At 40.4% G+C, this 17331-nt stretch overlaps 1 protein-coding gene across 5 annotated transcripts in view; it reads right to left on the bottom strand.

Moving 5' to 3' along the window:
• Nucleotides 1-834: 834 nt before the first annotated feature.
• Nucleotides 835-17331, bottom strand: part of LOC149324094 (rapamycin-insensitive companion of mTOR-like) — a 112260-nt gene continuing 95763 nt past the window's right edge. For 4 of the 5 annotated variants that reach the window (XM_089496305.1, XM_089496326.1, XM_089496313.1 and 1 more), the window contains 7 exons: nucleotides 15123-15303; nucleotides 13967-14051; nucleotides 12431-12655; nucleotides 11889-12047; nucleotides 11217-11340; nucleotides 9489-9627; nucleotides 835-8949 (listed from right to left, as the gene is read on the bottom strand). In XM_089496305.1, the coding sequence (XP_089352431.1) occupies nucleotides 8875-8949; nucleotides 9489-9627; nucleotides 11217-11340; nucleotides 11889-12047; nucleotides 12431-12655; nucleotides 13967-14051; nucleotides 15123-15303 (988 nt within the window). In that variant the 3' untranslated portion in view covers nucleotides 835-8874. The remainder of the gene's footprint in view (nucleotides 8950-9488; nucleotides 9628-11216; nucleotides 11341-11888; nucleotides 12048-12430; nucleotides 12656-13966; nucleotides 14052-15122; nucleotides 15304-17331) is intronic. The other variant, XM_089496333.1, reaches the window with a different exon arrangement.

Here is a 17331-nt window from a genome sequence, read left to right as displayed (position 1 = left end):
TCTGAAGCTGTTACTGGACTACAGCTCCCAGAATCCTCTACCATTGTCTAGGTTCTCTTTTCTTTTTAGATTCTGAAGTCCAATATGAACCATGGACCTTCATCAAAAGAAACTGTAAAAATTATTTCCCATAAAGGCAACTGGGTGCATAGGAAAACTCAGTGCAAGTAGTATGGGATGACAAAACAATACTAACTGGGAGTGCACTGCTCCTGAAGGACTTGATTTTGAGTTTGGGTGTACTCTTGGAAAGCCAGGTGGTTGTTATGACCCCAACAGACTCTGTCCAGCTTCAGATGGCATCCAGTTTGTTTCAGAGTTCAGTTCAAGTGTTGGTTTGGCTGTACGAACAGCTTGGGACCAGATGATCTGAAAGACTTTCTTCTGAATGAGAGAATATGGAATTGAGATCTTCAGTAGGGTGGTGAGTATACACGTTGGCAGGCATTCAGTATTGCAGATATGGATTAATAACCTAGAGTTACAAATCTGAAATGCCTCTATATTCATTAAGACCATGTAGTCTCACTGTGACATTAAGTATACTCCTTTCCCCCTTTGCTTACTGGCAGGAAGAGGTTTTCTGTAGCAGCATTTTGGAATTTGTTTAAGTCAAGCTGACTCCATTCTTGGTGAACCTCTCCTGGGTAGTAAACTGTACTATCGGATATGGTGTATGATTTTTAAAACAGTCTTTTTAAACGCCACTTTAAATTGTTTAAATTATTTAAAAACCATTTGTTGCACTGGATATAGCTTTCACAGGCCTGGTGAGCTGAAAAATGAACAAATCCATCGAAGCAGGGAAGGGTTTCTAAGGCAAGAAGACAACTGTTTGAAGTTTAAAGTTCATTTTATTAACAATGCATCCCTTTAATAAGATAATGCTCCAGGAGGCTTTTACTGTTCAAAGACACAAACTGTACACACTATACAAAAAGAAAACAAACAAAAAAAAAACCCCAAAACAAAACAAAACAAAAAAATCAAGATGGGCAGAACCATTTGGAGACAAAGCCTCTTTAAAATTATACACAGCTCAATGAAATATTCATACAGAAAATATATAAATACTTTTCTTTCTATGTTACAGTATACAATATAAATCAGATTTCAATGTCCATTCAGTGACCTACAAACAATAGAACTTCCAAATATGTAGCAGCTCATCAACTAAGATATATATATATATATATATATAAAGAAATTATGACCACATGGAGCAGGGAAAACTAGTCTTAAACATTTTCATAATCACTTCCCCTCCTCAGAATGATTAATTTACATCATCTCTAGTTAACATACATTGTTTGGGTTATTGGCAGCCACTATCTGAAGTAGAATTCATCCCATCCCACCCATGTTTATGCCTATAAAACTCTACCCCTGCCAAAGTTCTTTGCATCTTGTGCTAATCTAACCTATGCAGTGGGAAAATGGCAAGTTACTTTTTCTCTCTTTTTTTGGCATAAATTACAATATTATTTCTTTCAAATTAAATAATGTTTATTTTACAAGGAAGTCAAGCAAAAAGTGCAATTTCTGCATGCTGTGGCATTGCAATCCACCTGTTTTACAAAAATAGTCAAAAGAAAAAAATAACACATTCTTTACTTTTATGGATTTTTTTTTAAAAAACACAGGTTAACAAAAATAAGTAGTAAACTGGAAGATTAAACCTAAAAAAATAAAAATAAATTCAGGACTGGGCAATTTTCATTTCTAGAAAAAGGATAATTTTTAACCAGGATTCTACCATGTTCCCATCACCACTAGCATACCCCTAGCCACAATGTAATATTAAGAACTGAAGTAACTGAAAAAGGTTGCAACACATATCTACAGGGTTATGTTTTTCTGTACAGAAACAGAAGGATTAGATCAGGGATAAACAACCCAGTGCCCTCCAGAGGTTTTTGAACTCTGATGTGTACAACTCCTTGCTGTTGGCATGCCAGATGGAAATGACTGTAGCATAAAATATCTGGAGGGAACAAGATGGCCAACTCCTGGGCCAGTTCAGGGCTTTTTGATCTTTGGTCTTCCAGATGTTTTGGACTTTGATCCCAGAAATCGCAGACAGCAAGCCAAAGGGTCTTGAATTCTAGGAGCTGGGGGTCTTAAACATTGGGCAGATCAAAGTTTGAGAACCACCACACTAGATAACGGGGATTACTGCAGTAGACAATCTCAAAAGAACTGCTTCTTTTTCTATCATGATATAAAGGTATTTAAGGCAAGATTCAGCAAAGCTTAGCTATCTAAAACTGAAAGTGCCTTGCTTTGGTTGGATCAAGCCCTCTGTAACTTATATACACTGCTGCAAGAAACAGCAACTATGACAGAGTGAAAAGCCTCCAGAATATTCCTATTTCATCTTTATACTGTAAAACGGCCTTCCCCAAACTGGCACCTGGCAGATACATTAGATGACAACAATCATGTCCAAGCAGGGTAATTATTTTCTGTGACAGCTGAAGGTGATGGGAATCGTAATGCAAAAACCCAAATGGCTTCAGTTTGGGGGAAGCTACTGCCAAGTGTTATTGAGTGCAACTATAAGATGCTAGAAAGGAGGGTATTTTCTGTCACTTTCTACTTTTTTTCAGATTGAGAAACAATTTCAGGGCACTGAACCTATTTCATGGGATCATTCCAGATACTATATCAGCCTCCCCCTCACTTTTCTGCCTCAGCAAATCAACCTTTTCCATGCCAAAGGATGTTGAGTAGTGGCCAGGAATGTTTGCAAGGCCCCAGGGAAGTTTTCAGTCAGCAGAAGAAAATATAATCCTCTAAGATCTCAAGTGAATTTACGTTTACTCACGGAAGATCTGGGAGGATGACATTGTCTTTTACAATTGCAGCCAGATGATGTCTGAATGTCCCTTGTCCTTGTCCAGCTACTAACTGGCAGTGAGAATATGCTCTGGCATGGAAATGATCAATTTTGCTCAGAAAGGGGTCCTGCACTATATCTTTTTCCATAATGGCCTAAAACATGTATAGAAGCATAATTATGTCTGCAAATGCTACCAACAGGATTCCAGCCAATGTATATACAGAAGGCTAAAGGCATGCTATCTTAACCTCCAATGTCCTTGTACATGCTGGTTCTGTTTCCCCCACCCCTAACTTTCAAAAGGTGCATTCAGCTTCAGACCTCCTTAGAAGCAGTGGAAGGGATAGAACCAACACACTGGAAGATAACAGGGGTAGGATCAGTGTGTACCCTTTAGCAGAGTACAGAGCATGCCTACATTCATCCAAGCTAAGTGCCTGGCTGAAGCTTGAATTAAACCCATTCAAAACACAAGACCCTCCTCTTAATGATCATACCTAAATGACTGTCTTTAAATGGACGATGTTAAAACTCATAAATTTACTTGTCATCTTCTACATACTAAAAATTTAGGGGAATGAAAAAAAACAACAACACTGATGATGCCATAACCTAAAAATAGCAGTGACTGTTTCTTTGTCACAGATTATGAGCTAGGGGTTGGAACCTAACTTTCCTCTTGTTGATAGAATACATTCAGGGAATTTGTCTTTCCTCTCTCCCCCTTTTCTCTGGACCGTCAAAAAGTCTGCCCTTGGAGGGGGGGGGGGGATTGTTGGGAATAGTATGGAGGGCTGAGGATGGAAGAGGAAGTTAGTGAAAACAAATAGAAGGGCAAACGTAGGATCCAAATCTGTGGTCCTCAGGATTAAAAATTCATTGATTGCCTGCCTTTTGAAAGCCATAAAAAGTTTTTTTTAAGTCTATCTTAAATCCAGGTTATTGCTGTGTTGTTATATACAGATAGGTAGAGATAGTGAATGGGAGGGGTTACCTCACAGCCTGTTTAAAGCATAACACCTACTTTATCACTAAACTCCTCTTTTACAGGAAACAGAACTCCTTGATTTTGGAATGTGATGAATGAAAACCAATGGGAAAACCACTGGGACACTGTTTATCTACTCCTTCAAAGGCATGGAGAGCCCTAATTTAAGACTCAGATTCAAAGAACCCCCAGTGTGAGTGTTTAGGTGTATCTGTGTCTCACTCTTCTGCTAGCTTGCACAGAAACAAACTGAACACAAGTCCAAACAGCTCCCCAGGACTGAGGGAACCTTGGCTCTTTGGGTGTTTTGGACTTCCAACTCTCAGAAGCCCAGCAAGCATGGTCAATGGTCAGGGATTATGAAACTTATAGCCCATAGCATCTGGAAGACCGAGATTCCTCACCCCTGCTTCAAGAATTACTTTTGCAGCATCAAGGTCTCCTGGTTTTTGCTTGAATGCACTTCATTATGGGAGATGGATACTACCACATAGGAATCTGTCCAGGGCCTGGTTGCTTTTGTTCAGCATATTTAATTCTGTACAAGACAGACTGAGCCAAACCTCCAGTCCTCTACCCATCGGAGTGGAGGTAGGGGATCACAAAGGGAGTGACATGGTCTTGCATGCCCACATAATTGAAAGTGTGATGCAAGTGTAGATCTCCCCTGTGGAGTATCAGTTACTCTTTAAGGAACCTCTTCCAGAGCTTTGAGTTCAGTGCTTAAGGGGAAATGTCAGTGCAGAAGCTTGCACATGCCTGCACATTTGTTTATTGTTAGCCAGTGCAGCCCATCAGCTAAGTACAAAAGTCAACCATGTGCTCAATAAGTCTTTCTTTTATTCTCTTTGTCCTGGGAGCCTAAGAAGACAGGAAATTATGAAAAACCAGAAAGGGAGGTTCTCAAGTCACAGCATAAGGCTGTTTTGCTGCATTTGGGTTGATGGTTCAGAAGCCATGCTGGAATGATCTAAGGAGATGTTAAAGAATGGTCTAGTGTAGTGGTTCCCAACCCTTAATCCTCCTGATGTTTTGGACTTCAGCTGCCATAATTCCTGACTGTTGGCCAGGTTGGCTGGGGCCTGAAGTCCAAAACAAAAGGAGGACTAAAGGTTGGGAACTTGTGGTCTAGTAGAACTCTGCCAGTGAGTAAACTCAGTTCAGAATACACACCATCTTACTGAAAAACCCATCGATAAATCATGTACCAGAGTATAATCATTCACATCAAGTCAAATAGCAAATTAAACATAAAATGCCATTTGAGAAATACTTTTGATATTACAGAAGTGGGAACCTGCAGCTTTCCAGACACTGTTGGGTGGCAACTCCCAGATGGTCTTACATTTGGCTTTGCTTCTTGAACTGCAGTCAAACAACATCTGGAGGCCTCCAAGTCACCCATCCCTGATGTACACATTTAAAAATCCACTGAGTATATCTTTATATTTGTTCTTGAAGAATTCACTTCACGTTACTTTACAGAATTCTTGATGACTATTGCCCATTGAGCTGAAACAATCTCTTCTGGAGCCATATTCTGGCTCCAGAAGAGCTACTTCAGCCATATTCTGGATGGAAGCCAGAGTTCTTGGTGTTCAAAAACATTTTGAATATATATGCACTGCTATCAGAATTGATGTATATATATACACATTGCTATCAATGTTTACTTTTTAACTTTCTATAATTTCTAATATCTTTCCTAAGAGGTATAATCAGGAAGCTTAACTATCTGGAGATTTTTTTTTGTTTTTTGTTAAATATAGATTTAGTTCTTTTTTTAAAATTTACTTTCCTTCAAAGCCAGGAAAAACAAAAAACAACAGCAAAATACTACCTAACTACCAATGAAAAGCCTAATTAGCTTAACTGAGGTAGCGTTCACAACTACTGTATTTCAGTTTTTAATGGGAATATTACATTAGTCCTTTGGAGGACTAATGTACCACTATTTGGTCTACTGTGGCTGGTATTTTGGTTTTGCAAAGGAACTGTACTAAAGGCTGAAAGATTATCTCTGCAAATACTGATGGGTAATTATTAATCAAATCCATATAATTAGCGGGTAGGCATTGAAACACGTGAAACTTCTTTCTCTATCCCCCACCCCAAAGTCAAACAGGCTCTCCATAGAAAAACATAAAGGGTACTAATTCCTGCTTGGGAGCACCTTTCCTCCATGGTTCTCCATATGTTCCATAAATTACATTATAATTAAAAGCACATATTTGATAAAAGTAGTTCTGCCATCTAACACTACAGGACAGGATTCTTACTTGCAAATAGTAATCTCAATGGATTACCTTCAGTGCCAGTACAAATATGAGGTTTTGCTCCACAGCTCAGGGTAAAAAATAAGATGCAAGGGGAGAGGACTGCCTGTAGGAGAGGTACACTCCCTCCTATTCAAAACAGTAAGAAGAATTTTATCATCTTATAATAATGTCTTGAATTATTCAAAACATCATTTTAAGAAAAGGATGTTCTCCAAACCTTTCCAGTATCTCCACCTCTCTTCTCAGTTCTTTAGATTCCAAGCAATCACTAAGCCAAAGGGAAGAATGAGCATTCCCTACAGGTGACTGAAACACAACCCCTCTTGGGAAATCTAACAGCAGAACATGTTAGAATGGAACTGGAGACCAAAGAGAGTATTACATGAATAAGAAGTCAAATGGATCTCAACATTTTTATAAGTTATTTCCACTACCACTCCAAAGGTATGGCACGTGCTGAAGCAATACACCCCAATAATTCTATGGAGGTCAGATTCTCAATTACTTTGCTTGTATTTGCCATTTATATCCCAGATTGTGATAAAAGTATTATCAAGAAATAATACAAACTCTTGTTTAGATGTAAAAGGCATACATTTCTGTCTGGGGACTTCAGGAAAGGACATTGCTTGACCTGCTGCTAGCCAGGGTAGTAACTATGTCTGGTATATGATACAAGAATGAAACAGTCATGAGAGTATCTCCTCCTCCTCCCCCAAATTGCTATTAAAGGAAATGCCTCCCTGAAATTCCAGTACAGACAACAGTATCCATCACCTGGGGCATTAGGATAAATGATCTCCTGCAAGGTACATGACAAGATATCCCAGATTTCATTTCTGGCCATTTCTAGGGTGGGGAACTGCCTGCACAGTTATCTCCCTGGAAACTGTCAACTGGTTAATATTTTTCACTGTGTGGAAAGTACTGGTGAGAAGCCCCAAATTAGAGCTCCACTCCTTTTGTACCTTCTTCAGACTGAGAGAGTGATGTGGTGGTGGAAAGGAGCAGTGGATCAATCTCCCAACAGTCCAAGATGGTTACTATGGGAGGGAGGGGAACTGAACCTCCTCATAGTTAGTAGAGGCCTTCAAGAACTTGATGGAGCAATCACTCATCCCTCAAAGGGAGCGGGGCAACAGGTAGAATACTTCTAGAAATGTTTTGTTGCTGTTCTTGTCACACATCTACTTTTCTCTTCCTGTGCTGTGGAGCAAAATGCTTTTGCTTTTTGTTTGGTATGGCAGTAAATGTAATTCAGTGCTGCATTTCACAAGAAAATAATTCAGTTATACACCTAACACTACATGCCTGTAAGAACAAATTTATACCACAAAAACATTTTATTAGCACATTAATTAAGCTCAAACAAAAATATGCAAAATTGAGCTGTTTCCACTTTGACAAGCAAATCCTTGTGTTAATTTTTGTTTTAAGGGTGAGTAGGTAGGTCAAAGGGGATGAACCTAATTCTCAGAACAATCCTGCTGCATGATTTAAATACATAAGAAATGAGAAATAAAACATAGTCCACCAAAGCCTTTACAATTAAAGGAATTGGGCATACGCATATACCAGGTTGCATGTATCAGTTACCTGAAGCTAGGGAGGCTCAATGTGGGTGCATTGGTTTCAAGTCTGTACTTGAATTATGTATCTCATTTTAAAAGGATGGGGAGAACTAACCTACACATTGTCACTATCACATAATCTGTGCAAATTATCCAAAGTTACTCTGAATTAAAGCAAAGTAGTGGCCGCTTCAACACTGTATGTTTAAGGGTTTTCACTACAATTATTGGTATTATCCTGCAGTCCAGTGATTACAAGAAAATGTAAAGCCATGGAATGTGAAAATTATTATTATTTGCATCTTTCTTAATCAAAAGCAGCAACAGGCATATAATTTCTTAGTTTTACTTGGATGCATCCCTTAATCTGACGTCATGCTTGTTAAAGGTTCACATTTAGACAACCCATTTATATACTGGATGAGCATTAATGTAGAAACCCCACCAAAAAGGCATGCATTACATGTACAGGGAAAATCTGATTCCAGGAGATGAATAAGTGATTTGTTCTCTTAAAATCAATGTAGTGAACTTCCTTAATTAGTTTAGTTAACACATAATTACAATTAACTGCAACAGAACTGGACAGACTGCTAACAGCTAGAATTTCTGCTAGAGTAATCATAAAATAACTTAAGACCATCCCCAGTTACTGAGGATTCTCTCTCTGAGATCAGAAATCCCCCAAGTAGTGTTTCACAAAAATTAAGAAAATACCATGGAAGGCCCATAATTAATGCCCTTATGTCCACGGTTAGCACATGCGCCACTGACAACAATGGTATACAGCCTAAGATACCCTGACTCTGAGATCCAGGGTGAATGAATAAGATATCACGTTTTGTCCAGAAGTCAACCGTGTAAAATGTGCCCCTGCAGACTGTCCTCTATTGTGACATTGCATTTTAAAGTATGTGAAATGAAAACCTGTGCAAGTGTTTGGTGCTTGGTTCTTCTTGCATATCTTCATAATTGTTTCTTTCACTGTTTAAATAGTTCCCATAGGGTTGGCTCAGACAGCTGGGGAAGCAAGTTCCACTGAGGGCATGCTCTGTAGCTCAAGACTCCAACTACATGTACCCAGAAGCCCTGCAGCCATTTAGAAGATGATGCTTCTCTCTGTTGCCCAGTCCATTAGAAGTTATCCAAGGCTATCAACAACTTCATGTTTATCACACCATGGAAAACAAGAGGTCAGGATTCTGTTAACAGGCTAGTTGTTTGTTGATCTGCAGATGCTGCTAAAACAGCTTCTGCTTCTTCATGCATCTAAAAGAAAGCAGACAGCATTTGAGAGAGTTCATGGTACCCAGTACCATCAGGGGCTAGCCTGAAGAAAGAGGCTCCTCCCTCCCTAACTGTCATCTTTCGGCCTCTGAGGGAGAGAGAAGGCTGGCCCAGTACCATCAGGGGCTAGCCTGAAGAAAGAGGCTCCTCCTTCCCCAACTGTCATCTTTCGGCCTCTGAGGGAGAGAGAAGGCTGGCCCAGTTCCATCAGGGGCTAGCCTGAAGAAGAAGAGCCCTCCCTCCGGTCCATCTGCCTTGGTCCAGGCCTCAGAGGGAGAGAAGAATGCTGGACCTGATTCCCTCCCTCCCTCACCATTCCCTTCTCCTTTTGTGTCGTGTCTTTTAGATTGTAAGCCTGTGGGCAGGGAACTGTCTGTTATCCCCTCTATTGTAAACCGCTCGGATTCCCAGTGATTGGGCGGTATATAAATAAAACCTATTGTTGTTGTTGTTGTTGTTGTTGTAGGATAGCAATCAGTGGAAGCCTGTCCCAAGGTCCACTAGATTTTACTTCTACACACCTGTAGAAACTGTACATCTTGAAAGAGCTCCTGTATGAACCGTCGAGATGGTAATCGAAATGTACAGTGAGCCAACAGGTAAGACACTTCAGAGTAAAGGCATATGTCATCAAATGCTTGGGGAAACTTCTCTTTAATTCTAGTAAGAACAAATGAAAAAGCAACTTAATTTGCATGACATATTTTAAGAAATGGACCAATCTTATACTTATAATAGGGATGGGAAACAAAGAGGACTTCCAAGCATTATTGGATGGCAAATAGTGGATTTGCTAGCTAGGACTGCTAGGAGCTGTAAGTCCAACAATATCTTGTAGGCAACAACCTCAACCTTCACTTACACCTTTTGCTTTAAAAGGTTTAAAGGGATATGTTTGACTTTCCAATGAAATCAAAGGCACGTTACAGACGCGCCGAAGGGGTGTACTAGGGTTAGGAAGGGGTGTGTTAGGATTGAGAAGGGGCGTCCCTTCTGGACGCCCCTCAACCCTAATACGGACTGAGTCCATACAAAATGGCGGCGCCCGTCCACACGGGGCCCGCCATTTTGACGTCACGGGCGCGTAGCGTCCAGACGTCACACGGCGGAAGTGACACCGCGAGTACGTGACTAGCGCCTCGCGGCGCCACTTCCAGGGCCCAGAAAGAAGCGCCATTTTGGGGCTTCTTTCTTGTTGTGCCCGGGAACCGCGTGGTTTAGCCGCTGCAGTTCCTGGACATAGCAACCGGCGGCGGCGGCAGAGCACCCTTCTTGGGCGCTCTGTAACGTGCCCAAGACAAAAAAAAACCTCATTGAAGATAAACAATGGCATTGAAAGAGGAGGAAAAACTTTTTTAAAATGTAATTGGGATTCAGGAATTTGGTTTTGTTTTATCTTGTTTTACTCAAATTGTGTGACCCCTCAGAGCATGTGGGGGCAATTTCACCATCTTGCTGCTCCCAAACTACTTTAGGCCTAGGAGAAACCTTTCTAAAACCAGGTTTACTTCCTGGTTTTTGTTTTTTTTAAAGTCCATTCCTGGGCCTAAAAGAGCTAGAGAGTGGAAGATGGCAAAACTCTGTGACAAGGCATTCTGAGTTTTTAAAAAAATGTGAAAAAATAATGGGGTGGTGTCCTCCAAAGTCTAGTAAGAAGCAAATGTTACTCCAAGACCTTGGACAATAGCACACACTCTAACCAACCATGTGTTCTACACTGGCAATGTTGTTTCAAAAGTGGATACTCAGGACAGAAAGCCATATGACAGAACTGAACTACTGAAGCCATAGCTGATAAATAAAATTTAACTTGCTAGAGAATCACTTTCTTAAAGCATCATCTTGTGAAGTGAAGGCAATTTTGAGGAGCACTGGCTTCAACACTATCTCTCAAAGGACCTTTGTGCCATATTCACCAAGTCCTCCAAACCTATCACTCTGGACTGGAATGTGTGAAAAGGCCAAATAGTCTCCCTTCTTCAAGCATTCCATAAAATGAGATCCCCACTAAGAAGTTGGCTATCACTGTTACAATGATAGTATCACTGATAATACACTCCTCGTGCATCCTTTCAGAGCATGCAGGTAAATGACTGAGGACCTCAAGATGCTAGGAGTTCATCATATCTCTTCCCTTCCCCAGTTACACTACAAATAGGCGAGTCTGGAACCAAAGCCAGCTTCAGCTGCTTTCCCTTCCACTGCCTCTCTCAACCAGTGCTGCAAGTAGTAATAAGAGTGTTACTTACGTCAATAGACCTGTTTCATGACCTTTGGTTCCCACTGAACTACTCAAATTGATCACTAATCGCAAGACTTCCTTTCTCAGTAGTATGCGGCATACTGGAGTATCATCTGGGATTGACTTTACACCTTGAGATACAAAAATTAAACAATATATACATTTGATGAAGTGCTATATCAGCATTAGATGAAAATCATTGGTAGAATTGCAAAGACCAATCTAATTATGTGCATGTGCATGCACACGCGTACACGCACACGCACAAAACCAAAGAGTTGGCCAGATATTTCCTCTTCTCCTTGACCTTCTGCAGCAGCTAAATATCTAAGGTTGAAAGAAACAAGGGGGGTGAAGGAGAGAGTGAACAAAGCGTGAGGTCCAATATCTGATCTCACTATGCACAGAAGAGAAGGGTTTTGAAGAGAGGGGAAAAGTGGGAAAATGAATGTCTGAATAGCCCCCCCCCCCCAAAACACAAGATATTCTATACTTTGGCAAATCTAATGTAACAATTCAAAACTCTTATAAAGTTGTAGTCTTTAAATGGAAGGTGTATAATCAATGAAGATGAAAATACTTCCATGTAAAAATGTTTAGAATCACAAGTATCTAACTTTTTCACAATAATCAGAGTATTAGATATGGAACAGGGCATGCCTGTGATAAAGTCACTCACCTATGACAAGATCTGTACTCTTGGTGCTATTAGCTGATCCATGGGATACAGCATCACTACATCCTGAAATTCCAGAAAACTTTGAGGAATGGGAAACCACATCCAAGTGATTATGCATGGTCTTTCCACACCAGTCAGAATAAGGAATGTCTGAAAATTCTGATAGATTTTGATACAAGACATATGGAATGGTATACACATGAATAAAAAAAAAAACTGAATTGCAGTGGATATAACTGATTGAAATTATGACTGCCAACACAAAAAAGATCCAAGGAAATGTAAATTACTCGTCCAATAAACATGTACTGACCAGTTACATAAAATTATTCTAAGAAAGCTCAATTGAATATGAGTACTACATAAGTAACCAGTAAGAAAATTTTAAATCCTATAGGATTTAAAACCCTGAGAATTTAAATCTAATTTAAGTGTAGGTTTCTAATACTCTTGCCTATAAAGCACATTCTGGAACTTTATTAAATGAAGTATCAAAAGCAAGAAGCAGGTTGGAAATGCTAAGAAGGCTTAGCGATACTAACCTGTGCGACTATATGCAGAGTTTACTTTATTATTATGCTGATAGCCCAGGATGTATGTGCAGACACAATAAAGACAATTATCTTCTGTGTGCTCTTGAAGCCCAGTGTCTTCCATATTTTCAAGGAACTGAGAGGCATCTGAACGGCTTGTGTTCATAATCTCTGTAAGACTGATCTGCTGACGAAGCATTTGGAAAGGACTCTTCACAGGGTCCGTAGAACTTCCTGGCAAACCAGAACAATGTATTAACCAACAGGAAAATAACGTTATGATGAATACCAGTTTATTCCTGCCCTCTACCTGCAGATTGACAATTTGGGGGTATTATTTTGTACCATTTTTTATGACTGAAAAAGATAAACCTGCATCTTAACAAATTTTACTTGTGCAAGTGAAATTTACTGGGGCCAATAAATTTGGCAAAAATAAATCACAATCAACAAAGAGTTTCAGTTTACATATTTCCATATGACTTCTCTCTATTACTAAAAAATAAGCAATTTTGGGTCATTACTGGGCAAAGAAACAAGAACAAAACAAAACCTTTCTAAAAATTGTGTGGAAACATATCCACAGTTTTATTGCACTCCCATCTCAATTAAACCATCTGTAATCCCTTTCTGGCAAAAGCCAGAAGGCTGAACTCTTCTTCTTTCTTTCTTTCTTTCTTCTTCTTCTTCTTATCCTTTATTCATATAGCGCTGTAAATTTACATGGCGCTGTACAGGCAGTCTTTTTAATTAGACAGTTCCCTGCCCACAGGCTTACAATCTAAAAAGACACAACACAAAAAGAGTGGGGAATCGGGTCCAGAACTTCTTCTCTCCCTCTGAGGCCTGGACCAAGGAGGGAGGCCTTCCTTCTTTGTTTGGGCCAGGACTGATGAAGCTAGAAGTCAAGAAGAGTAAACCTGAGGTCCAAAACACACTGCAGAAATAAACCAGTTTGAGATTGCTTTAACTGCCCTGGGAGCTGTATTTCTGTGAGACATTTAGTCTTCTCTGTTGGAGAGCTCTGGTGCCACAATAAACTACAATTCCCAGGATTCCCTAGCATTGAGCCAGGGCAGTTAAAGTGGTCTCAAACTGGATTATGTGCAGTGTGTTTTGGACCTGAGTCTGTCACACTTCGGACATATAATGAGAAGACATGACTCACTAGAAAAGACAATAGTGCTTGGTAAGGTAGAAGGCAGGATGAAAAGAGGAAGACTGCATGACAAATGAATAGATCAAATCAAGGAAGCCATGGCCCTGAGTTTGCAAGTCATGAGCAAGGCTGTAGACAACACCGTCTTTCATTTGTAAGGCCACCATAAGTCGAAGTCAGCTTGACAGCAGTTAATAAAAAACAATAACAAGTCAAAATACACCCTTGTATGTAAAAATCATTTAGGGATCACACTCCAAATTACAGATTTCAGAAACCAACATTAAGGGATAATATCTTCCAAAAAAAACCCCCAAAATAGCTATACAACTTAACAATGATGGCTAGCAACAATGTGAGCTATTAAAAGACTGGGAAAAAGGTACCTCCAGCATCCTGGCCAAAGGCTCGAGTGCCCCGATCATCAAATGAAGGCACAGTTTTCTTCTGGAAATAAGGAGTTTCCTTTACCTGGAATATTTTAAAATGAAAAATAAAGGAGAGTTTTTAGAACTATGTTAAGCTCCTTCTAATACTGCTAAACACTGAATTTAAAGGATTTTAAAAAAATGTATTGTTTAATAAATATTGGCCCTGACCTCCTCAGATTTCTTGGACTTTCCTTTTTCTGGCAAAAATCCCCCCAAACATTTACCTCTTCTGTTAGCCTCCAAAATTGGCATTTCACACCTTTTAAATTGGTTGCAGTTCCCACCACACCTGAAAAAACTTGTTTTTCAAAACTCAATTATTATGAAAACATGAAAAAATAGTATGTAAAAGGCTACTCTTAAAAACCAGAATAAACCATTACTACATGCTGAAATTCCAAGAAAAACTGAAGAATGAAAAACTACATCAAAATGGACTATTATGGTGGGTTACAAACCGGCACTTACGACGCGTTCCGTGCGTGCTAGGGTAAGGAAGGGGCATGGTAGGGTTAGGAAGAGTTGCCCCTTCCTAACCGGCCTTGGCCACAACACGCGCGGAGCGCGTCGTAAATGGCGGCACCCATCCACATGGGCGCTGCCATTTTGATGTCTTGGATGCATAGCGTCCAGATGTGTCGCGGCGGAAGTGACGACGCAAGGGTGCGCTTCGCCCCTCATGGCGCCACTTCCGCGTTTTGAAAAGGAGCGCCATTTCGGCGCTCCTTTTTCGCTGCGCCAGGAAGCCTCGCGGTCTGGCCACCGGGGCTTCCCTCCGCAGCGAATGCCGGCGGTGGGAGAACGGCCGCTTGAGGGCGGTCTGTAACCCGTCCATAATTCTCTACTTTGCTAGTATTACTCTTTACATTTTTGGCAGTTTGTGCAGCCCCCCCCCTCTCCCAGGGTCTGAGTGCAGAAAAATGGGACCCAGATCCATCAAAGCTGTTCATCCCTGCTATAAATCAGGCAAACTGCACCAAGCTTCCTCCTCCTCTGTCTAAATATTCCAAAGGAATGGAAACAAAATTTTCACACTTTGAACAATTAATATATGACAAATTTGCTTACAGGAACATAGAATCACTTAAGGTAAAAACACTCTGAACAATACCTGAAATATTTCATTGATATCAACTGGGAGTGCAAGCCCAATGTAATCATCTGAGCTACCATAGGTAGCATTAGACACCATGGAACGGACAGAAGAAGAACGCTGCAGTGTGTTTTGGTTAATAGGACTTAATAAATCTTCTTTATCTAGAGATGATGCATAACTTAAAGCTCTTATGAACCTGTATCGGCATAAAAATAAATGAAAATACGTTCTTAAAAACCATAGTCCTGCCTCTATATTAACCATCATTATTCAGTTGACTCTTAGAATCCACTAGTGTTTGGTGCCAGGACCTCCCATGCATGTAAAAATCGAATGCTCATTTCCCATTAAATAAAATAGCATAGTAAAATGGGGCCCCTTATATAAAATGGCAAAATCAATGTTTGTTTTATAGAATTTACATATTTTAAATATTTTCAAGTCATGGATGGCTGAATCTGTGAATAAAATATCCGTGGATATGGAGGGCTACTTTTAAAGATGGGCAAAATGGGGAGCACATGTACACTCTTTGTGGAGTAGCTAATTAAAAAAAATTCAAGGAAATATTGTTTGAGGCAGACATAGGACACCTGTAGCCCTGAAATGATGTTGGACAACAGTTCGTATTGTCTCTGAACGTTAGCCATCTTGGGTAGAGCTGATGGGAGGCTGAATCCAACAACATGGGGAGGACCATAGTACCAATGCTAATATATGTGGATTTTCCATTAAAACCACATTATATTCAGATAACATGCAGGGTTAGCTGCGTTGGCCATTTAGTAAATTCAAACAAAAACCCACCAATCAGTGATATGCTTATTGGCCAACCGAAATGCACACGATACTTGTTGCAAGCTTTCAAAGATCCACTGGCTTCTTAATCAGGCAAGATGTTACATACCAAACAGGAGAAAAATTGGAGATGTTAATAAGATGCCTGCATGTTGTTGTTTCTGTCCTTAGTGAAATCTCCCTATTGCCACATGGCCAGAAGAGGAGCCAGTCTGCTAAAGATACCCTCCCCACACCATTTTAACTAAGGACAGAAACAAAATGCAGGCATCTTACTAACATCTCCAATTTTTCTCCTGTTTGGTATGTAACATCTTGCCTGATTAAGAAGCCAGTGGAGCTTCAAAAGCTTGCAACAAGTATATTGTGCATTTCAGTTGGCCAATAAAGGTATCACTGTTTGTTATATTCAGATATTAACTTAATTTGCAGGAGGAAATTTAAATTCAGGCTCATTTGTATTTCCTGGCTCCCTAGTGTTTATGTCCATACAGAAAGCTAAGTGGCAACATATTATTACAGTTCAAAATTATCCACAATCTAAGCAGTGGTAAGTGCTACAGCAGTGCTTCTCAAGTTATCTCATGAGGGGACCATAATTTCCCCCTATTAGTGTTCCAGAGCCCTGTGCCCCACTTATGTCATATTACCACCATGTGTTTTTTTTTCTTTACTAGAAACTTGCCAGAGACTGACAGCTGCCTGCTCAGGGATCAGCACCAGTCTGCAGACTGCCACTGTGCAAGAGAACTTGTAAGAATTTCCTTATTTACTTCATCTGCTATGAGAATAGGAATTCTCATGTCACTTTTAAAATACAGTAATTGATAATGAGGTAATACTGAAACATTGGTACATACTGTGAAGGTAGCTTCTCTGCAGTGGTGGGGAGAGAATCCTTATACAGGGTCTAGCTCCTTTCATACATATATCTATAGACCAACATCAGATGTTCCTGAACTCCTGCTCTTAATTGGTCCTTCATTCCCCATTTTTCTTTGGAACCAGGTCATCCCCCATTTCCCTCCATTCCTGGCCCCTCGGGTGTCTGTGGCCAGCTGTGTGATCAATGTGATCCAATGGCAGAGCTCCAGAGGCATGGGCTGGCACAATGACTAGGGGTAGGAGGGAAACAAGGGCATCTCACTCATTCACTCACTCTCATGACCACTGCCACACTCACTGGCCAATGTGTCTGTCTACTCCTGGCATATGTGTTCTCCTCCTGCATCCCTTCTGCCTCCACAGGCCAGAGCAAGGTAGGATCTAATCCCCCTAGCTGGGTAGGTCAGTTCACTTGTTGGCTTTGGCCAGAAGGTATTCCTACCGCTGCCCAGCCACCCCTTCTTAGAGGAGAGTTCAGAGCTGTATGCTCTCTCCATTGCCAGGGCGAACCAGCTGTCCTATTAGGGCAGCGGTAGGCAAC

The sequence above is a fragment of the Sceloporus occidentalis genome, unplaced genomic scaffold (assembly GCF_023333645.1).
Source record: "Sceloporus occidentalis isolate IW3139 unplaced genomic scaffold, rSceOcc1.0.p SCAF_1, whole genome shotgun sequence".
Taxonomy (NCBI): domain Eukaryota; kingdom Metazoa; phylum Chordata; class Lepidosauria; order Squamata; family Phrynosomatidae; genus Sceloporus; species Sceloporus occidentalis.
The sequence above is the reverse complement of the archived record's forward strand: the minus strand, read 5'-3'. Positions and strand labels throughout refer to the sequence as shown.